The sequence below is a fragment of the Bombina bombina genome, chromosome 7, assembly GCF_027579735.1.
Source record: "Bombina bombina isolate aBomBom1 chromosome 7, aBomBom1.pri, whole genome shotgun sequence".
NCBI lineage: Eukaryota > Metazoa > Chordata > Amphibia > Anura > Bombinatoridae > Bombina > Bombina bombina.
The window spans coordinates 445,491,811-445,515,572 of record NC_069505.1 but is presented as its reverse complement, the minus strand read 5'-3'; the positions used below and the strand labels follow the sequence as shown (position 1 = coordinate 445,515,572).

General features: G+C 44.1%; 1 protein-coding gene across 3 annotated transcripts in view; it reads left to right on the top strand.

Annotated features, from left to right (window-relative positions):
* Positions 1-23,762, top strand: part of EP300 (E1A binding protein p300) — a 657,355-nt gene that overhangs the window by 249,344 nt on the left and 384,249 nt on the right. For all 3 annotated transcript variants that reach the window (XM_053721396.1, XM_053721397.1, XM_053721395.1), the window contains exon 10: positions 8,691-8,808. In XM_053721396.1, coding sequence (XP_053577371.1) covers positions 8,691-8,808 — 118 coding nt within the window. The remainder of the gene's footprint in view (positions 1-8,690; positions 8,809-23,762) is intronic.

Genomic DNA, 23,762 nt, shown 5'->3' with positions numbered 1-23,762 from the left:
GTTCCCTTCTTGGGAACAATAATAGACTCCTTAGAAATTAGGATTTTTCTGACAGAGGCCAGAAAAACAAAACTTCTAGACTCTTGTCGGATACTTCATTCCGTTCCTCTTCCTTCCATAGCTCAGTGCATGGAAGTGATCGGGTTGATGGTAGCGGCAATGGACATAGTTCCTTTTGCACGCATTCATCTAAGACCATTACAACTGTGCATGCTCAGTCAGTGGAATGGGGACTATACAGACTTGTCTCCGAAGATACAAGTAAATCAGAAGACCAGAGACTCACTCCGTTGGTGGCTGTCCCTGGACAACCTGTCACGAGAGATGACATTCCGCAGACCAGAGTGGGTCATTGTCACGACCGACGCCAGTCTGATGGGCTGGGGCGCGGTCTGGGGATCCCTGAAAGCTCAGGGTCTTTGGTCTCGGGAAGAATCTCTTCTACCGATAAATATTCTGGAACTGAGAGCGATATTCAATGCTCTCAAGGCTTGGCCTCAGCTAGCGAGGGCCAAGTTCATACGGTTTCAATCAGACAACATGACAACTGTTGCGTACATCAACCATCAGGGGGGAACAAGGAGTTCCCTGGCGATGGAAGAAGTGACCAAAATCATTCTATGGGCGGAGTCTCACTCCTGCCACCTGTCTGCTATCCACATCCCAGGAGTGGAAAATTGGGAAGCGGATTTTCTGAGTCGTCAGACATTGCATCCGGGGGAGTGGGAACTCCATCCGGAAATCTTTGCCCAAGTCACTCAGCTGTGGGGCATTCCAGACATGGATCTGATGGCCTCTCGTCAGAACTTCAAAGTTCCTTGCTACGGGTCCAGATCCAGGGATCCCAAGGCGGCTCTAGTGGATGCACTAGTAGCACCTTGGACCTTCAAACTAGCTTATGTGTTCCCGCCGTTTCCTCTCATCCCCAGGCTGGTAGCCAGGATCAATCAGGAGAGGGCGTCGGTGATCTTGATAGCTCCTGCGTGGCCACGCAGGACTTGGTATGCAGATCTGGTGAATATGTCATCGGCTCCTCCTTGGAAGCTACCTTTGAGACGAGACCTTCTTGTTCAGGGTCCGTTCGAACATCCGAATCTGGTTTCACTCCAGCTGACTGCTTGGAGATTGAACGCTTGATCTTATCGAAGCGAGGGTTCTCAGATTCTGTTATCGATACTCTTGTTCAGGCCAGAAAGCCTGTAACTAGAAAGATTTACCACAAAATTTGGAAAAAATATATCTGTTGGTGTGAATCTAAAGGATTCCCTTGGGACAAGGTTAAGATTCCTAGGATTCTATCCTTCCTTCAAGAAGGATTGGAAAAAGGATTATCTGCAAGTTCCCTGAAGGGACAGATTTCTGCCTTGTCTGTGTTACTTCACAAAAAGCTGGCCGCTGTGCCAGATGTTCAAGCCTTTGTTCAGGCTCTGGTTAGAATTAAGCCTGTTTACAAACCTTTGACTCCTCCTTGGAGTCTCAATTTAGTTCTTTCAGTTCTTCAGGGGGTTCCGTTTGAACCCTTGCATTCCGTTGATATTAAGTTATTATCTTGGAAAGTTTTGTTTTTAGTTGCAATTTCTTCTGCTAGAAGAGTTTCAGAATTATCTGCTCTGCAGTGTTCTCCTCCTTATCTGGTGTTCCATGCAGATAAGGTGGTTTTACGTACTAAACCTGGTTTTCTTCCAAAAGTTGTTTCTAACAAAAACATTAACCAGGAGATTATCGTACCTTCTCTATGTCCGAAACCAGTTTCAAAGAAGGAACGTTTGTTGCACAATTTGGATGTTGTTCGCGCTCTAAAATTCTATTTAGATGCTACAAAGGATTTTAGACAAACATCTTCCTTGTTTGTTGTTTATTCCGGTAAAAGGAGAGGTCAAAAAGCAACTTCTACCTCTCTCTCTTTTTGGATTAAAAGCATCATCAGATTGGCTTACGAGACTGCCGGACGGCAGCCTCCCGAAAGAATCACAGCTCATTCCACTAGGGCTGTGGCTTCCACATGGGCCTTCAAGAACGAGGCTTCTGTTGATCAGATATGTAGGGCAGCGACTTGGTCTTCACTGCACACTTTTACCAAATTTTACAAGTTTGATACTTTTGCTTCTTCTGAGGCTATTTTTGGGAGAAAGGTTTTGCAAGCCGTGGTGCCTTCCATTTAGGTGACCTGATTTGCTCCCTCCCTTCATCCGTGTCCTAAAGCTTTGGTATTGGTTCCCACAAGTAAGGATGACGCCGTGGACCGGACACACCTATGTTGGAGAAAACAGAATTTATGTTTACCTGATAAATTACTTTCTCCAACGGTGTGTCCGGTCCACGGCCCGCCCTGGTTTTTTTAATCAGGTCTGATAATTTATTTTCTTTAACTACAGTCACCACGGTACCATATGGTTTCTCCTATGCAAATATTCCTCCTTAACGTCGGTCGAATGACTGGGGTAGGCGGAGCCTAGGAGGGATCATGTGACCAGCTTTGCTGGGCTCTTTGCCATTTCCTGTTGGGGAAGAGAATATCCCACAAGTAAGGATGACGCCGTGGACCGGACACACCGTTGGAGAAAGTAATTTATCAGGTAAACATAAATTCTGTTTTTCATATTGGCAAGAGTCCATGAGGCCCGCCCCTTTTTTATGGTGGTTATGATTTTTTGTATAAAGCACAATTATTTCCAAATTTCTTTTGTTGATGCTTTCTACTCCTTTCTTTATCTCACCCCACTGCTTGGCTATTCGTTAAACTGAACTGTGGGTGTGGTGAGGGGTGTATTTATAGGCATTTTGAGGTTTGGGAAACTTTGCCCCTCCTGGTAGGATTGTATATCCCATACGTTACTAGCTCATGGACTCTTGCCAATATGAAAGAAATTAATCTATCAGGTAAGTTCCTACATAAATTATGTTTTTGGGCAACTTTGATTGTACACTTGGCTTATCTTTGGGTCTCAGAACCCACATGGTTAGTTAAAACCGCTCTGGTGCGATTCTTTGAGGCTGTAGAGACATCGAGTGAGATGGGCAGGGCCTATTTTCGCGCCTCAGGTGCACAGTTAGTGTCTCGCAGCAAGCTCTAACTCCTGAGGGCCCTTGTGGATGTTTTGGGCCAAATCGAAGCTTTATCCCCACATTTACTATCCCTGAGGGCAGGTAGGGCCACAGCAGGGCTGTGGCAAGGTGCTGAGGGTGTTTTTTTCCGGATTTAGGCCTAATTTCAATCCGGTTTACACTTTAAAGGGTTATATGTTCTAATTCCTTGTGGGGCAATCTTAACTACATATATTGTCTTGCAACAAATAGAAAAATTTGGTGCATTTTAAGGCTGTTTTGCAGAACGTGTATGCTTTTTTCCTCTTAAAGGCGCAGTACCGTTTTTTAAGATTATTTTTTTTCACTAAATAAAATGTTTTCTTGTTTGTAGTCATTACAAGCCTGTTCAACATGTCTGACATTGAGGAAAGTCAATGTTAAATATGTTTAGAAGCCATTGTGGAACCTCCACTTAGAATGTGTCCCTCATGCACTGAATGGTCAAATTGCAAAGAACATATTTTGGCTACTAAAAGTATGTCGCAGGATGATTCTCAGTCAGAAGGGAATCGGGTTATGCCATCTAATTCTCCCCAAATGTCACAACCATTAACGCCCGCACAAGCGACGCCAAGTACTTCTAGTGCATCTAATTCTTTCACCCTGCAAGATATGGCCGCAGTTATGAATACTACCCTCACAGAGGTTTTATCCAAGTTGCCTGGGTTGCAGGGGAAGTGCAATAGGTCTGGTGTGAGAACAAACGCTGAGCCCTGTGACGCTTTATTAGCCATATCCGATGTACCCTCACAATGTTCTGAGTTGGGGGTGAGGGATTCGCTGGCTGAGGGAGAGTTTTCTGAAAATGTTCCCTCAGACAGATTCAGATATGACGGCTTTTAATTTTAAACTAGAACACCTCCGCTTATTGCTCAGGGAGGTTTTAGCGACTCTGGATGATTGTGACCCTATTGTAGTTCCAGAGAAATTGTGTAAAATAGACAGATTCCTAGAGGTTCCTGCCTACACTGATGTTTTTCTGGTCCCTAAGAGGATTTCGGACATTGTTACTAAGGAGTGGGATAGACCAGGTATTCCGTTCGCTTCCCCTCCTACTTTTTAAGAAAATATTTCCCATATCAGACACCGTGCGGGACTCGTGGCAGACTTTCCCTAAGGTTGAGGGAGCTATTTCTACCCTGGCTAAGCGTACAACTATACCTATTGAGGACAGTTGTGCTTTCAAAGATCCTATTGGTAAAAAATTAGAAGGTCTCCTGAAGAAAATATTTGTTAATCAAGGTTTTCTTCTCCAACCTATAGCGTGCATTATTCCTGTAACTACTGCAGCTGCTTTTTGGTTTGAGGCTCTGGAAGAGGCTCTTCAGGTTAAGACCCCATTAGATGATATTCTGGATAGAATTAGGGCTCTCAAGCTAGCTAATTCTTTCATTACAGATGCCGCTTTTCAACTGGCTAAATTATCGGCGAAGAATTCAGGTTTTGCCATTTAGCGCGTAGAGCGTTATGGCTTAAGTCCTGGTCTGCTGATGTATCATCAAAAGCTAAGCTTTTAGCCATCTCTTTCAAGGGTAAGACCCTATTCGGGCCTGAACTGAAAGAGATCATTTCAGACATCACTGGAGGGAAGGGCCAGGCCCTTCCTCAGGGTAAGACGAATAAGATGAGGACCAAACAATCTTTTCGTTCCTTTCGAAACTTCAAAGGTGGTCCCTCTACCTCTTCTCCTGCCGCAAGGCAAGAGGGGAATTTTGCTCAATCCAAGTCAGTCTGGAGACCTAACCAGACTTGGAACATGGGTAAACAGGCCAAGAAGCCCGCTGCTGCCATTAAGACAGCATGAATGGATAGCCCCCGATCCGGAACCGGATCTAGTAGGGGGCAGACTTTCTCTCTTCGCTCAGGCTTGGGCAAGAGACGTTCAGGACTCCTGGGCTTTAGAAATAGTAACCCAGGGGTATCTTCTAGATTTCAAAGATTCTCCCCCAAGGGGGAGATTCCATCTTTCTCAATTGTCTGTAAACCAGACAAAAAGAGAGGCGTTCTTACGCTGTGTAGAAGACCTATATACCATGGGAGTGATCTGCCCAGTTCCGAAAACAGAACAGGGGCAAGGGTTCTACTCCAATCTGTTTGTGGTTCCCTCAAGATCCTAAACAAATCCTTCAAGATGGAGACCATTCGGACTATTTTGCCAATGATCCAGGAGGGTCAATATAATGACCACCGTAGACTTAAAGGATGCGTATCTACACATTCCTATCAACAAAGATCACCAGTTCCTCACGTTCGCCTTTCTGGACAAGCATTACCAGTTTGTGGCTCTTCCCTTCGGGTTGGCCACGGCTCCCAGAATTTTCACAAAGGTGCTAGGGTCCCTTCTGGCGGTTCTAAGGCCGCGGGGCATAGCTGTGGCGCCTTATCTGGGCAATATCTTAAGTCGTCTACTTACCAACTAGCCAAGTCTCACACGGACATCGTGTTGGCTTTTCTAAGATCTCACGAGTGGAAGGTGAACGTAAAAAAAAGAGTTCACTTATCCCTATCACAAGAGTTCCATTCCTGGGAATTCTGATAGATTCGGTGGACATGAGAATTTTTCTGACGGTCAGGAAATCCAAAATTGTATCCATCTGCCGAGCTCTTCATTCCATTCCTCGGCCGTCAGTGGCTCAGTGTATGGAGGTAATCGGCTTAAAGGTAGTGGCAATGGACATAGTTCCGTTTCCTCGCTTGCATCTCAGACCACTGCAACTATGCATGCTCAAACAGTGGAATGGGAATTATGCAGCTTTATCTCCTCAGATAATTCTGGACCAAGAGACCAGAGACTCTTCTTTGGTGGTTGTCACAGGATTATCTGTCCAAGGGAATGTGTTTCCTCAGGCCAGCGTGGGTCATAGTGACGACGGACGCCAGCCTATTGGGCTGTGGTGCAGTCTGGAATTCCTTGAAAGCACAGAGTTTGTGGACTCAGGGGGAGGCTCTCCTCCCGATAAATATTCTAGAACTGAGAGCGATATTCTACGCGCTTCAGGCATGGCCTCAGCTGGCGTCGGCCAGATTCATAAGGTTCCAGTCGGACAATATCACTACTGTAGCATATATCAATCATCAGGGGGGAACAGAGTTCTCTAGCGATGATAGAAGTTACCAAAATAATTTGATGGGCAGAGACTCACTCTTGCCATCTATCAGCAATCTATATCCCAGGAGTGGAAAACTGGGAAGCGGATTTTCTAAGTCAGACTTTTCATCCGGGGGAGTGGGAACTCCATCCGGAGGTGTTTGCACAATTGATTCAGCAATGGGGCACACCAGAATTGGATCTGATGGCGTCTCGTCAGAACGCCAAACTTCCTCGTTACGGGTCCAGGTCATGGGATCCTCAGGCGGTACTGATAGATGCTCTAGTAGTACCCTGTTCGTTCAACCTGACTTATGTGTTTCCACCATTTCCTCTCCTTCCTCGTTTGATTGCCAGAATCAAACAGGAGAGAGCTTTGGTGATTTTGATAGCACCTGCGTGGCCACGCAGGACTTGGTATGCAGACCTGGTGGACATGTCATCTCTTCCACCATGGACTCTGCCACTGAGACAGGACCTTCTGATTCAAGGTCCGTTCCAGCATCCAAATCTAGTTTCTCTGCGACTGACTGCTTGGAGATTGAACGCTTGATCTTATCCAAGCGGGGTTTCTCTGAGTCGGTCATAGATACCTTGATTCAGGCTCGGAACATGGGTCACCATAAAAATTTATCATAAGATATGGCGTAAATATCTTTATTGGTGCAAATCCAAAGGCTACTCATGGAGTAAGATCAGGATTCCTAGGATTTTGTCCTTTCTCCACGAAGGATTGGAGAAGGGTCTATCAGCTAGTTCCTTAAAGGGACAGATATCTGCTTTATCAATTCTTTTGCACAAGCGTCTAGCAGATGTTCCAGACGTTCAGTCGTTCTGTCAGGCTTTAGTTATAATCAAGCCTGTGTTTAAACCTGTTGCTCCGCCATGGAGTTTGAATTTAGTTCTAAATGTTCTTCAAGGGGTTCCGTTTGAACCTATGCATTCCATAGATATTAAGCTTCTATCTTGGAAAGTTCTGTTTTTAGTTGCTATCTCTTCGGCTCGAAGAGTTTCTGAACTATCTGCATTGCAATGCGACTCGCCTTATCTTGTTTTCCATGCTGATAAGGTGGTTTTGCGTACCAAATCTGGATTCCTTCCTAAGGTTGTTACTAATAGGAATATCAATCAGGAAATTGTTCTTCCTTCTCTGTGTCCTAATCCTTCCTCTAAGAAGGAGCGTCTGTTGCACAACTTGGACGTGGTTCGTACTTTGAAGTTTTACTTGCAAGCGACCAAAGATTTTCGTCAAACATCTTCTTTGTTGTCTATTCTGGAAAACATAGAGGTCAAAAAGCTACGGCTACCTCTTTCTTTTTGGCTGAAAAGCATCTTCCACATGGGCTTTTAAAAATGCTTCTGTTGAACAGATTTGTAAGGCTGCGACTTGGTCTTCGCTTCATACCTTTTCCAAATTTTTCCAAATTTTCCAAATTTGATGCGTCGTTCTTCGGAGGCTATTTTTGGGAGAAAAGTTCTTCAAACAGTGGTGCCTTCTGTTTAACCATCTGTCTTGTCCCTCCCATCCGTGTCCTGTAGCTTTGGTATTGTATCCCACAAGTAAAGGATGAATCCGTGGACTCTTCGTACCTTATAGAAGAAAAGTAAATTTATGCTTACCTGATAAATTAATTTCTTCTATGGTACGACGAGTCCACGGCCCGCCCTGTCATTTTAAGACAGATTATATTTTTTGATTTTAAACTTCAGTCACCTCTGCACCTTGTAGTTTCTCCTTTTTCTTCCTGTACCTTCGGTCGAATGACTGGGGGGTGGAGCTAAGGGAGGAGCTATATAGACAGCTGTGCTGTGGTGGTCTTTGCCACTTCCTGTTAGCAGGAGGATAATTTCCCACAAGTAAAGGATGAATCCGTGGACTCGTCGTATCATAGAAGAAATCAATTTATCAGGTAAGCATAAATTTACTTTTTTCAATGCTGCACAAAATATTAATTCAATTTAAATTATGCAATAAATTTGTACTTTCGGAAATCTTATGTAGCATTTATAAAAAACTGAATTTTATATTACAAAGTACTACATTGCTTCCAGCCAGCTACTTCATAATGCCACCCAGCTGGCAACATTTTCTGCGGAGAATACTGCTGTCCCTAGTCGGCCCAATACTTTATGCTTACTTGCATTTTCTCCTCTTTCATATCATTGCTTTTAGATTTTACAACACTCTATCCCCCAAGTCTGCATTAGATTTGTCTGTTGTCTCCCTATTCAGCCTGGTACTTTAGACTTTCCTGTGGTATCTCTGTAGACGGCCCAATACTCATGCCAATTGACTTGATGCATTACTCTTGCTTTCAGTCTCTGCCTAGGTGGCTTGTTGCATTATACTTGCCACATACACACACAGCTGTCTCATGCTTTACGCTTCCTTATCTTCTCTTTCCATATTGTCGAATTGCTTTAAACATGTGATGGATGCTTTCGATTGCTGATCTGCGTACATAAGGTAGTGGTATTAAATTTTATTTTCTGTACACAATTCTTTTCTGTTTAGTGTTCAAGCCATATTTCCAACGCCTGATCCAGCAGCTTTGAAAGACAGACGAATGGAGAACTTGGTAGCTTATGCACGTAAAGTGGAAGGGGACATGTATGAATCGGCTAATAGCCGGGTAAGAAAAATCTGCCTGATTTGCTGATTGTTCAGTGGTTAAGTTAAATGCTCCGATTTTATGTCAAATTAAATCTGTAAAACCACTTGTCTCCCTCTGTCAGATTCCTAATAAGTTACCCAAATTTATTGATGGGACAATAGGGCGTGTTATCTGTCACATGACAGCCATTAAATGAGGGCAAATACAGACACCAGGAAGTCACTGCTGCCTTAAAATGATGCCTTGTACCCTGGTTTTCAGTCTCCAAGACACCCATGGGTGACCATTATAAAACTCTTAGAAAGACAAGGGTGTCATCTTCCCCTGTTAAGTGATATCTGGGGCTTGTAGCATGGCTCACTTGAGAGCATTATCATACACTAATCCAGTAAACTGACACATTTCCAGCATAACTTTCTCCCATAGGAAACATCCTCAGGCTACTCCTGGCATTAAACCATCACCTGTCTGCAGGCTGACAGAATTATACTGCTCTCTATCTGTGAGACTTCCTGTTTGCTTCTCACATTGACCATGGTATGGTTATTCCAGTAAGTTGCATTGTGCACCTCATTCTGTTATCTTTCAACATTTTTTTACTTGGCACAAAAACAAGATTTCATTTCTGCACATGAAGCTGACCCATGAGTGACTTATTTACCCCCTCCCCTGTGTGTCCTTGCTGCTGTTCTGCTTCTCTCCCTGTGGCATGGCTTTATATAAAAACAAACTATTGGTTTGGGTATGGAACGTGAAATGGCAACTCAACATTTTATTAATGGCTTCTTGAGTAATATTCAGTTATCTAGTTGTTCTTCATGTGCTTTTTGTAGCTGCGGTCTGAAGTGGATCATCCTACCACGAAAGGTTAGGTTGGTTGCCTTTAAACCAAAATGAAACTTTCTTTCACAAAGGTGTTGAGTACACTAGACTTTAATTTTAGGAATTCCACTGCTAGCCACTAGGAGGCGCAAATTCCCAAAACTCACACCTCACTGGTAAATTAGTGTTCATCTTTGCCTCTGCAGTATGAAGGTGACTCAGGGGTACTCAGACTGATTTGAGGCCCATTTGCACCTCAGAGAGCCTTTGTTTGGACAGAGGGAAGCTTATGGGGTAGTGGCACAACTACGCCCAGTGGGAGTTAGTCACATGCCTGTCACAGGTGTTGTGGGGACAGGTTCCTTGCTGCCTTATGTTGGATCATAGTCATCCTCCACACATTCAGATCCTCTGCTTTACTGGATTGACTATCTACTGGTAGCAGTTTTCTGCAGTGTGCAAGTCAAGTAGAATGGGTACTTAACAGGTAAGTAATGTTTGATTTTTGAACCTTACATAGCCAATAGGCTATTAGTAGTTTCATACAGTTTTGTACATGCCAGGGGACTATTTATATATGTAATTTTTGTTCATTTGTTATATATGGGTATTTAATATCGGCTACAAGTGACCTTTGTTTATTAGTTCATAGACTTAATTTCTTTCATATGATGACGATTCCACAAAGCTATGATGTGGAAGAGACTAGGAGAAGGCAAAGCGCTTTAATCTCTCCTGCTTCCCCTCACCACTTTTTTTTGCATTCAGGAGTGAGTTTGAAGTTAGCGGTTTATCCAGTGCCATTTATTTGGATTGTTTAGGAGCTCAGACCATTGTGAGACCCAGTGCCCTATTGGGCATACTCATTTGGAGCTGCTGTGAGGAAAATTCTCTTACTACTAGACGGACGCTGGAGCTTAGGAGTACAAAGTTATGTACACAGTATCTACCTTTGGGGATTCCAGCTGTAACTACCTTCAGGTGTCGTAGGGAAGTATCCCTTAGCCTCCTGCTGTGGGACTTTAGGTTCTTTCCTGTCAGATCCACTGCTGTTGCCTGTACAGCGCTTTATAGGCTCTCTAATGTATACTACTGCATTTACGTGCCTGGTAAGATCAGTGGAGGGGTGCTTCTCTCGGGCAAGTGATAACCAGCACTCACATAGCCCTCAGGCTATTTGTAGATACTTGCACACAGTATAGCATAGCCTCGGCCTATCTACCTGCAGACTGCACTTTCTTAATAGTTAACGCTGATTCTGTGGTCACAATCCTTCTTACAGGAGGCTATGGGACTCCCCATACTCCTTTTAGCTCTCTTGGGGGCCTCTTAAACAGCAAACCTCTTAAAATCCTAAGTGCTTACACGAGTAGTTTTCCAGCCCTCCGTTTGGCGTTTTTTCTTCCGGCAATAAGGAAGCTACTGCAGTTAAAATGGAAATGCTCTGAGGAAAATTCTTGGATTTCTGCCCTTCTGCAAGATTTGATCCTTGGAGGGGGTGAGTACCTCATTAGAAGAACTACTGGGGAGGGGGGGTTAAGAGTTTAAAAGGGGTTTAATTAGAAATATACTGTTTCTTTCCAATGGCAGGGAGAGTTCACAAATTCATACATTACTGTTGGGAAAACACCTGGCCACCAGGATCGGCAAAGACACCGCAGCCAAAGCATTAAGTATGCCTCCCACTTCCCTTACTCCTCCAGTCATTCTTTGCCTAGTCAACTAGGAAGTTAGTGAAGAAAGTGCTCTGAAGATTTCTGGAAGTCCTTTAATGGGTAGTTTCCCTGTCGTCCTTCCAGTGTATTTCTGGTAACACCCCAATTGGCAACCAGTGTAAGCTTACACTGCTTTCCTTTTTGTCTCAGGTCTCTGTCATAAGTGAATAAGGTATGCTGTCAGACCTGAAAGACTGTGTGTGCTCCACAGTATGGATCATGGAGGGTAAGTCCTTTTATATTCTATTTCTGCCTATTTGGGGATATAAAAAAGGCAGAGGACTTTACAGGTGACTGTTTGGCACCTCCTTTTCCTCATGTAAGTGATCTGTGGACCGTTTAATATCTTCCTCTTTGGATATTGTTTTTTTCCTTAAAGGGACACTCAATCAAAATTTCATTATTCAGATAGAGCATTCCATTTTAAACAACTTTCCAATTTACTTCCATTAACAAAATGTGCACAGTCTTTTTATATTTAAACTTTTTGAGTCACCAGCTCCTACTGAGCATGTGCAAGAATAAATGTGTATGCATTTGTGAATGGCCGATGGCTGTCTCATGGTACGTGTATACATTTGTGATTGGCTGATGGCTGTCATATGGTACAGGGGGAGTGGAAAAAGACATAACTTTTAAAATTGGCAGAAAAAAAAATCTACTACTCATTTGAAGTTCAGACTAAGTGCTATTGCATTGTCTTGTTAACTTGCATTTGTTGATTATGCAAATCTACTTTGTTGACTGGTCCTTTAAGATATGGTGAGTCCACGGAATCATCAATTACTAGTGGAAATATCACTCCTGGCCAGCAGGAGGAGGCAAAGGCACTAAAGCAAAGCTGCCATATATGTCACTTCCCTTACCCATAATCCCCAGTCATTCTCTTTGCCTGTGGTGCAAGGAGGTGGTGAAGTTTTGGTGTCTGATCTACAATCAAGATTTTTTTATTTTAAAGCAGAGTAGGTTTCTCTGATCTTTCTAAAGGATCTAGCCTTAGCCCATGCCAGTCTCTTCAGTAGGGCAGTGGTGGCTTTTAAGCAATTGGGAACTTGTGGGGTACAATCCTCACTGCGTTTTCCCAAAACATTTTGCTGCCCTATTTAGATAACCTGAGTAAGTTTACTCAGTCTTTCTGTATTTCCACAGGTCCATGTGAGGGATGGCATCCTCTCAAACCAGGTGAGCTGTCCTGCTGCCGGACAGATAAATATTGAGGTTAGTGCCAGTTTTATTTTTCTATGCAACAGGGGAAATTTGGCACTTATTCAGCTGAAACGCTGCAGGGGGACGTTTTTTATTCCTGTCAGGGTGCAGGTTTTTATGGCAGTTTTTGCATGCACTGTTAGTAAGGAGTTATTTATTTTATTGATGGCTCAGTGAGGATCCGTTTTTAGTAACGGATTATGTATTTCTTCTATAAGGTACCTCGAGTCCACGGATTCATCCTTTACTTGTGGGATATTATCCTCCTGCTAACAGGAAGTGGCAAAGAGCACCACAACAGAGCTGTGTATATAGTTCCTCCCCCAGTCATTCTCTTTGCCTACTCTAAGTACTAGGAAGGGTAAAGTGAAAGAGGTGATAAAATATTAGTTTCTCTTGTAAGGTGTATCCAGTCCACGGATCATCCATTACTTGTGGGATATTCTCCTTCCCAACAGGAAGCTGCAAGAGGATCACCCACAGCAGAGCTGTCTATATAGCTCCTCCCCTAACTGCCACTACCAGTCATTCTCTTGCAGCTCTCGACACGATAGGAAGTAGCTAGAGAGATGTGGTGAATTTATGTAGTTTATCTTCAATCAAAAGTTTATTATTTTCAAATGGTACCGGAGTTGTACTGTTTTAGCCTCAGGCAGAAAGTTGAAGAAGAGTCTGCCTGTGGTTTTTGATGATCTTAGCAGGTTGTAACTAAGATCCATTGCTGTTCTCACACATAACTGAAGAGATGAGGTAACTTCAACTGGGGGAATGGCGTGCAGGGTCTCCTGCTATGAGGTATGTGCAGTTTAAATTTTTCTAGAGAAATGAATATGCTAGAAAATGCTGTTAATACTGGATTTATTTAAGGTAAGCCTGATTACAGTGATTTAATAACGACTAGTATCATGCTTGCTGTAAAATGTAATATTCTTATTACTTTCTCACATTACTAAAAATAAGATAACGTTTGCTGGAAGTGTTTAAAGTTTTTTTTCTACATATTGGTGATAAAATTTTATTGGGGCCCAGTTTTTGCCACATGGCTGGCTAGATTTTTCCTAGGGATAGTTTTTAATGGCCCTATCACTGTGAGTACATGTTGGGAGGGGCCTAATTTCAGGCCTAAATCGTGCAGTAGTTTTTGCAGCTTGAGACTTCCAGCTTCCCTGAAGGAGTCCCCTGAACACTTAGGACCTCTACAAAGGGTTTTTGTGCCTTCAAAAGTCATTGTATGTGCAGGTAGGGCCACAGCAGAGCTGTGGCAGTTTGTTGTGACTGTTAAAAAACGTTTATATGTTTTTTTTTGATCCGGTTTTGAAACTAAGGGGTTAATCATCCATTTGCAAGTGGGTGCAATGCTCTGTTAGTCTATTATACACACTGTAAAAATTTCGTAAGATTTACTGCTTTTTATCACTGTTTTTCAATTTCTGACAAAATTTGTTTCTCTTAAAGGCACAGTACCGTTTTTATTTTTTGCTTGTTTACATTTATCAAAGTGTTTTCCAAGCTTGCTGGTCTCATTGCTAGTCTGTTTAAACATGTCTGACATAGAGGAAACTCCTTGTTCATTATTTTTAGAAGCCATTGTGGAACCCAATCTTAGAATGTGTACCAAATGTACTGATTTTACTTTAAGTTATAAAGATCATATTCTGTCTTTAAAAGATTTATCACCAGAGGAAATTGACAAGGGGGAAGTTATGCCGACTAACTCGCCCCACGTGTCAGAACCTTTGACTCCCGCTCAAGTGGCGTCAAGTACATCTAGCGCGCCCATGGCGTTTACTTTACAAGACATTGTCCAAACTACCAGGGTTACAAGGAAAGCGAGACAGCTCTGGGACTAAAAAAAATACAGAGCTCTCTGACGCTTTAGTAGCTATGTCTGATATCCCCTCACAATATGCAGAAGCTGAGGCAGGAGAGCTTCTTTCTGTGGGTGATTTTTCTGACTCAGGGAAGATGCTTCAACCTGATTCTGATATGTCTACATTTAAATTTAAGCTTGAACACCTCCGCGTGTTGCTCAGGGAGGTTTTAGCTACTCTGGATGACTGTGACACCATTATAGTGCCAGAGAAATTATGTAGATTGGATAAATACTATGCAGTGCCTGTTTACACTGATGTTTTTCCAATACCTAAAAGGTTTTTAGAAATTATTACTAAGGAATGGGATAGACCAGGTGTACCGTTCTCTCCCCCTCCTATTTTTAAGAAAATGTTTCCAATAGATAACGCTACACGGGACTTATGGCAAACGGTCCCTAAGGTGGAGGGAGCAGTTTCTACCCTAGCTAAGCGTACAACTATTCCCGTCGAGGACAGTTGTGCTTTCCTAGATCCAATGGATACATAATTTAGAGGGTTACCTTAAGAAAATGTTTATTCAACAAGGTTTTATTCTCCAGCCTCTTGCATGCATTGCCCCGGTCACTGCTGCTGCGGCCTTCTGGTTTGAGTCTCTGGAAGAGGCCTTACAGGTAGAAACTCCATTGGATGATATACTTGACAAGCTTAAAGCGCTTAAGCTAGCCAATTCATTTGTTTCTGACGCCGTTGTTCATTTAACCAAACTAACGGCTAAGAACTCAGGTTTTGCTATACAGGGGCGTAGGTTGCTATGGCTTAAATCCTGGTCAGCTGACGTTACTTCAAAGTCTAAGCTTCTCAACATTCCCTTCAAGGGGCAGACCCTATTCGGGCCTGGACTGAAGGAGATCATTTCTGATATTACTGGAGGAAAAGGTCATGCCCTTCCTCAGGATAGGTCTAATAAATTAAGGACCAAACAAACTAATTTCCGTGCCTTTCGAAACTTTAAGACGAGCGCGGCATCAACTCCCTCTAATGCAAAACAAGAGGGAAATTTTGCCCAGTCCAAGCCGGTCTGGAGACCTAACCAGGCCTGGAACAAAGGTTAGCAGGCCAAGAAGCCTGCTGCCTCTAAGACAGCATGAAAGATCAGCCCCCGATCCGGTAACGGATCTAGTAGGGGGCAGACTTTCTCTCTTCGCCCAGGCTTGGGCAAGAGATATCCAGGATCCCTGGGCGTTGGAAATTGTGTCCCAGGGATATCTTCTGGACTTCAAAGCTTCTTCCCCAAAAGGAAAATTTCACCTCTCACAATTATCTGCAGACAAGATAAAGAGAGAGGCATTCTTACATTGTGTTAAAGACGACCTAGTTATGGGAGTGATCCACCCAGTTCCAAAGGAGGAACAGGGGCAAGGCTTCTATTCAAATCTATTTGTGGTTCCCAAGAAAGAGGGAACCTTCAGACCAATCTTAGATCTCAAGATCCTAAACAAATTTCTCAGGGTCCCATCATTCAAGATGTAGACTATTCGAACCATCCTACCTATGATCCAGGAGGGTCAATACATGACTACCGTGGACTTAAAGGATGCTTATTTTCACATTCCGATACACAAAGATCATCATCGGTTTCTCAGGTTCGCCTTCCTAGACAGGCATTACCAGTTTGTGGCTCTTCCCTTTGGGTTAGCTACGGCACCAAGAATCTTTACGAAGGTTCTGGGGTCACTTCTGGCGGTCCTAAGGCCGCGGGGCATAGCAGTAGCCCCTTACTTAGACGACATTCTGATACAGGTGTCGAATTTCCAAATTGCCAAGTCCCATACGGACATTGTTCTGGCATTCCTGAGGTCTCATGGGTGGAAAGTGAACGAAAAGAAGAGTTCTCTATCCCCTCTCACAAGAGTTTCCTTCCTTGGAACTCTGATAGATTCTGTTGAAATGAGGATTTACCTGACAGAGGACAGGTTGTCAAAACTTCTAAATTCCTGCTCTGTTCTTTATTATTCTTCTCGCCCTTCGGTGGCTCAGTGTATGGAAGTAATCGGCTTAATGGTAGCGGCAATGGACATAGTTCCGTTTGCCCGCCTACATCTCAGACCGCTGCAACTCTGCATGCTCAGTCAGTGGAATGGGGATTACACAGATTTGTCCCCTCTACTAAATCTGGATCAAGAGACCAGGGATTCTCTTCTCTGGTGGCTATCTCAGGTCCATCTGTCCAAAGCTATGACGCAGGCCAGATTGGACAATAGTAACAGATGCCAGCCTTCTGGGCTGGGGTGCAGTCTGGAACTCTCTGAAGGCTCAGGGGTCGTGGACTCAGGAGGAGGCACTCCTTCCAATAAACATTCTGGAACTAAGAGCGATATTCAATGCTCTTCAGGCTTGGCCTCAGCTAGCGGCAGTGAGGTTCATCAGATTTCAGTCGGACAACATCACGACTGTAGCTTACATCAACCATCAAGGGGGAACAAGGAGTTCCCTAGCGATGTTGGAGGTTTCAAAGATAATTCAATGGGCAGAGATTCACTCTTGCCATCTATCAGCTATCCATATCCCAGGAGTAGAGAACTGGGAGGCAGATTTTCTAAGTCGTCAGACTTTTCATCCGGGGGAGTGAGAGCTCCATCCGGAGGTGTTTGCACAGTTGATTCAACGTTGGGGCAAACCAGAACTGGATCTCATGGCGTCTCGCCAGAACGCCAAGCTTCCTTGTTACGGATCCAGGTCCAGGGATCCCAAGGCAGCGCTGATAGATGCTCTAGCAGCGCCTTGGTCCTTCAACCTGGCTTATGTGTTTCCACCGTTTCCTCTGCTCCCTCGTCTGATTGCCAAGATCAAACAGGAGAGAGCATCGGTAATTTTGATAGCACCTGCGTGGCCACGCAGGACTTGGTATGCAGATCTGGTGGACATGTCATCCTTTCCACCATGCACTCTGCCTCTGAGGCAGGACCTTCTACTTCAGGGTCCTTTCAACCATCCAAATCTAATTTCTCTGCGGCTGACTGCTTGGAGATGGAACGCTTGATTTTATCAAAGCGTGGTTCCTTCGAGTTGGTCATTGATACCTTAATACAGGCGCGAAAGCCTGTCACCAGGAAAATCTATCATAAGATATGGTGTAAATATCTTCATTGGTGTGAATCCAAGGGTTATTCATGGAGTAAGGTCAGGATTCCTAGGATATTATCTTTTCTCCAAGAAGGATTGGAGAAAGGTTTGTCAGCTAGTTCCTTTAAAAGGACAGATTTCTGCTCTCTCTATTCTTTTGCACAAACGTCTGGCTGAGGTTCCAGACATGCAGGCGTTTTGTCAGGCTTTAGTCAGAATCAAGCCTGTGTTTAAACCTGTTGCTCCGCCTTGGAGTTTAAATTTTAGTTCTTAAGGTTCTTCAAGGTGTTCCGTTTGAACCTTTGCATTCCATAGATATTAAGCTCTTATCTTGGAAGGTTCTGTTTTTAGTAGCTATCTCCTCGGCTCGAAGAGTTTCGGAGTTATCTGCTTTACAATGTGATTCCCCTTATCTCATTTTTCATGCTGATAAGGTAGTGTTACGTACCAAACCTGGTTTTTTACCTAAGGTGGTATCTAATAAAAATATCAATCAGGAGATTGTTGTACCGTCACTGTGTCCTAATCCTTCTTCAAAGAAGCAACGTCTTTTACACAATCTTGACTTGGTTCGTGCTTTAAAGTTTTATTTACAAGCTACTAAAGATTTTCGTCAAACATCTGCATTGTTTGTTGGCTACTCTGGACAGAGGAGAGGCCAAAAGGCTTCTGCAACCTCTTTCTTTTGGCTATGGAGTATAATACGCTTAGCTTATGAGACTGATGGCCAGCAGCCTCCTGAAAGGATTGCAGCTCATTCTACTAGAGCAGTAGCTTCCACATGGGTTTTTAAAATTTGATACTTTTGCTTCTTCGGAGGCTATTTTTGGGAGAAAGGTCTTGCAGGCAGTGGTGCCTTCCGTTTAAGCGCCTGCCTTGTCCCTCCCTTCATCCGTGTCCTATAGCTTTGGTATTGGTATCCCACAAGTAATGGATGATCCGTGGACTGGATACACCTTACAAGAGAAAACATAATTTATGCTTACCTGATAAATTTATTTCTCTTGTGGCGTATCCAGTCCACGGCCCGCCCTGTCATTTTAAGGCAGGTGTTTATTTTTAAACTACAGTCACCACTGCACCCTATAGTTTCTCCTTTCTCTTGCTTGTCTTCGGTCGAATGACTGGTAGTGGCAGTTAGGGGTGGAGCTATATAGACAGCTCTGCTGTGGGTGATCCTCTTGCAGCTTCCTTTTGGGAAGGAGAATATCCCACAAGTAATGGATGATCCGTGTACTGGATACACCACAAGAGAAATAAATTTATCAGGTAAGCATAAATTGTTTTTTAATTTCTTCAAGCAAGAGTTTTTTGTTTTAAATGGTACCGGTGTGTACTATTTACTCTCAGGCAGCAGATGGATGAAGACTTCTGCCTGGAGGATGATGATCTTAGCATTTGTAACTAAGATCCATTGCTGTTCCCACAGAGGCTGAGGGGTACAAGAAACTTCAGTGTGAGGAACGTTTTCATGCTTTATAGCAGTGAGGTATGTTCAGTCATTTTTTCTGGAGAGACATTGTATTTCAGAAAGGCTGACAATATCCCCATGAGGGTAAGGGTAAGCAGTAATCCTAAGAGCTATAGAAAGGCATTACTAAGCTTGCATAAGGGGCTAATTAGAAAATGGTTGACACTGAGTTTTGAATGTTTGTGGGCAAATGTTTTTATGAACTGGGAGTGCTGTTAACGTTTTGTGGGCAATAACGTTTTTTGGGCAAACTTTGAGGGTACACTTGGCTTATTTTTGGGTCTCAGAACCCACATGGCTAGTTTAAAACCGCTCTGGTGCTGTTCTTTGAGGCTGTAGAGTCATCGAGTGAGATGGGCGGGGCCTGTTTTCACGCAGTAAACTCCAACTCCTGAGGCCCCTTGTGGATGTTTTGGGCCAAATCGAAGCTTTAACCCCATATTTACCATACCTGAGGGCAGGTAGGCGCCACAGTAGGGCTGTGGCAGGGTGCTAGGGCTGTTTTTTTCCAGATTTAGGCCTTATTTCAATCCGGTTTGCACATTAAAGGGTTAAATGTTAAATTTCCTTGTGGGGCTAACTTAACTACACATTGAGTCTGCTATAAAACATTTGAAAAATTTGTGCCATTTTAAAGCAGTTTTGCAGAACGTGTATGCTTTTTTTCTCTTAAAGGCGCAGTACCGTTTTTTAAGATTATTTAGTGAAAAAAACAACAAAGTGTTTTCATGCTTGTTTGTAGTCACTACTAGCCTGTTCAATATGTCTGACATTGAGGAAAGTCATTGTTCAATATGTTTAGAAGCCATTGTTGAACCCCCACTTAGAATGTGTCCCTCATGCACTGAAAGGTCAATAAATTGCAAAGAACATATTTTAGCTACTAAAAGTATGTCGCAGGATGATTCTCATTCAGAATGGAATCAGGTTATGCCATCTAATTCTCCCCAAGTGTCACAACCATTAACGCCCGCACAAGCGACGCCAAGTACTTCTAGTGCATCTAATTCTTTCACCCTGCAAGATATGGCCGCAGTTATGAATACTACCCTCACAGAGGTTTTATCTAAGCTGCCTGGGTTTCAGGGGAAGCGCAGTAGGTCTGGTGTGAGAACAAATGCTGAGCCCTGTGACGCTTTATTAGCCATATCCGATGTACCCTCACAATGTTCTGAGTTGGGGGTGAGGGATTTGCTGTCTGAGGGAGAGATTTCTGATTCAGGAAAGATGTTCCCTCAGACAGATTCAGATATGACGGCTTTTAAATTTAAACTAGAACAGCTCCGCTTATTGCTCAGGGAGGTTTTAGCGACTCTGGATGATTGTGACCCTATTGTAGTTCCAGAGAAATTGTGTAAATTGGACCGATTTCTAGAGGTTCCTGCCTACACTGATGTTTTTCCGGTCCCTAAGAGTATTTCGGACATTACTAAGGAGTGGGATAGACCAGGTATGCCGTTCGCTCCCCCTCCTACTTTTAAGAAAATGTTTCCCATATCAGACACCATGCGGAACTCGTGGCAGACGGTCCCTAAGGTGGAGGGAGCTATTTCTACCCTGGCTAAGCGTACAACTATACCTATTGAGGACAGTTGTGCTTTCAAAGATCCTATGGATAAAAAATTAGAGGGTCTCCTAAAGAAAATATTTGTTCATCAAGGTTTTCTTCTCCAACCTATAGCATGCATTGTTCCTGTAACTACTGCAGCTGCTTTTTGGTTCGAGGCTCTGGAGGAGGCTCTTCAGGGTGAAACCCCATTAGATGATATTCTGGATAGAATTAGGGCTCTCAAGCTAGCTAATTCTTTCATTACAGATGCCGCTTTTCAACTGGCTAAATTAGCGGCAAAGAATTCAGGTTTTGCCATTTTAGCGCGTAGAGCGTTATGGCTTAAGTCCTGGTCTGCTGATGTGTCATCAAAAGCTAAGCTTTTAGCCATCCCTTTCAAGGGTAAGACCCTATTCGGGCCTGAACTAAAAGAGATAATTTCAGACATCACTGGAGGGAAGGGCCATGCCTCAGGATAAGACAAATAAGATGAGAACCAATCAAAATAATTTTAGTTTCTTTCGAAACTTCAAAGGTGGTCCCTCTACCTCTTCCCCTACTGCAAAGCAAGAGGGGAATTTTGCTCAATCCAAGTCAGACTGGAGACCTAACCAGACTTGGAACAAGGGTAAACAGGCCAAGAAGCCTGCTGCTGCCACCACCAAGACAGCATGAAGGGGTAGCCCCCGATCCGGGACCGGATCTAGTAGGGGGCAGTCTTTCTCTTTGCTCAGGCTTGGGCAAGAGACGTTCAGGACTCCTGGGCTTTAGAAATCATAACCCAGAGGTATCTTCTAGATTTCAATGATTCTCCTCCAAGGAGGAGATTCCATCTTTCTCAATTTTCTGTAAACCAGACAAAAAGAGAGGCGTTCTTACGCTGTGTAGAACAGTGGTTCTCAACCTAGGTGACCTCAAGGCCCGGTAAGGTTTAGCCGGACCGGTCCAGGGCCCGGTAAACATCGGGAGTGGGTTGCAGTAGGTTTGGAAGAAATATAGTATATATATATATATATATATATATATATATATATATATATATATATATATATATATATATATATATATACACAGTCTCTTTCTCTCTCTCTCTCCTCCCCTCTCTTTCTTTCTCTCTCTCTCTCCTCCCCTCTCTTTCTCTCTCTCACTCTCTCTCTCTCTCTCTCTCTCTCTCTCCCCCCCTCTCTCTTTCTCTCTCCCCCCCTCTCTCTTTCTCTCTCCTCCCCTCTCTTTCTCTCTCCTCCCCTCTCTTTCTCTCTCCTCCCCTCTCTTTCTCTCTCTCCTCCCTCTTTCTCTCTCTCCTCTCTCTCTTTCTCTCTCTCTCCTCTCTCTCTTTCTCTCTCTCTCCTCTCTCTCTTTCTCTCTCTCTCCTCCCCTCTCATTCTCTTTCTCTCTCTCTCCTCCCCTCTCATTCTCTTTCTCTCTCTCTCCTCCCCTCTCATTCTCTTTCTCTCTCTCTCCTCCCCTCTCATTCTCTTTCTCTCTCTCTCCTCCCCTCTCATTCTCTTTCTCTCTCTCTCTCTCTCTCTCCTCCCCTCTCATTCTCTTTCTCTCTCTCTCCTCCCCTCTCATTCTCTTTCTCTCTCTCCTCTCTCTCCTCCCCTCTCATTCTCTTTCTCTCTCTCTCCTCTCTCTCCTCCCCTCTCATTCTCTCTCTCTCCCCCCCCTCTCTCTCTCCCCCTCTCTCTCCCTCTCTCTCTCTCTCCTCCCTCTCTCTCTCTCCTCCCTCTCTCTCTCTCCTCCCTCTCTCTCTCTCTCTCTCTCTCTCCTCCCTCTCTCTCTCCTCCCTCTCTCTCTCTCTCTCTCTCTCTCTCTCCTCCCCTCTCATTCTCTCTCTCTCCTCTCTCTCCTCCCCTCTCTCTCCTCTCTCTCCTCCCCTCTCTCCTCCCCTCTCATTCTCTTTCTCTCTCTCTCCTCTCTCTCCTCCCCTCTCATTCTCTCTCTCTCTCCTCCCCTCTCATTCTCTCTCTCTCCCCCCCCCTCTCTCTCTCCCCCTCTCTCTCCCTCTCTCTCTCTCCTCCCTCTCTCTCTCTCTCTCTCTCTCTCCTCCCTCTCTCCTCCCTCTCTCTCTCTCTCCTCCCTCTCTCTCTCTCTCCTCCCTCTCTCTCTCTCTCCTCCCTCTCTCTCTCTCTCCTCCCTCTCTCTCTCTCTCCTCCCTCTCTCTCTCTCCTCCCTCTCTCTCTCTCCTCCCTCTCTTTCTATATCTCTCTCTCTCCTCCCTCACCCACTGACACCAATGAATTATAAAAATTAACCCACTATAAATCATTTTTATATATTATATATGGATCCCACACCACTGAATTATCATATAATTATAATAAATATATATTTATATATATATATTAGTGTGTTAATTATATGATAATTCATTGGTGTCAGTGGGATCTATATATATATATATATATATATATATATATATATATATATATATACACACAGTTTACAAATACACATTGGTGTCCAGTGGCCGCCCTAAATATACACATTGGTGTCAGTGGCCGAAATTATGTCATTGGTGTCAGTGGGGTTACTTACCTGGGGTTACTTACCTGTGAGCCGATGCTTCACGCTCTGCACGCCACTTCTACCCGGTCACAGTGCGCCCGCCCGCCGCTACATGCTCACAGTGCGCAAACTGACTTGTGCAGTGGCACTCTGACAGGCCTGTCCAAAATTTAGGAGATGTGTAAAGGCAGGTCTGTCAGAGCGAGTGTCTGGAGGCAATGTCGGGTCGCGGCCCACCAGCAGGGCCGTCGCGGCCCGGTAGTGGGCCGCGGCCCGGCTGTTGAGAAACACTGGTGTAGAAGACCTATATACCATGGGAGTGATCTGCCCAGTTCCGAAAACAGAACAGGGGCAGGGGTTCTACTCCAATCTGTTTGTGGTTCCCAAAAAAGAGGGAACCTTCAGACCAATTTTAGATCTCAAGATCCTAAACAAATTCCTCCTTAAAGATGGAAACCATTCTGACTATTTTACCAATGATCCAGAAGGGTCAATATATGACCACCGTGGACTTAAAGGATGCGTATCTACACATCCCTATCCATAAAGATCATCACCAGTTCCTCAGGTTCGCCTTTCTGGACAAGCATTACCAGTTTGTGGCTCTTCCCTTCGGGTTGGCCACAGCTCCCAGAATTTTCACAAAGGTGCTAGGGTCCCTTCTTGCGGTTCTAAGGCCGCGGGGCATAGCAGTGGCGCCTTATCTGGACGATATCTTAATTCAGGCGTCGACTTGCCAAGTCTCACACAGACATTGTGTTGTC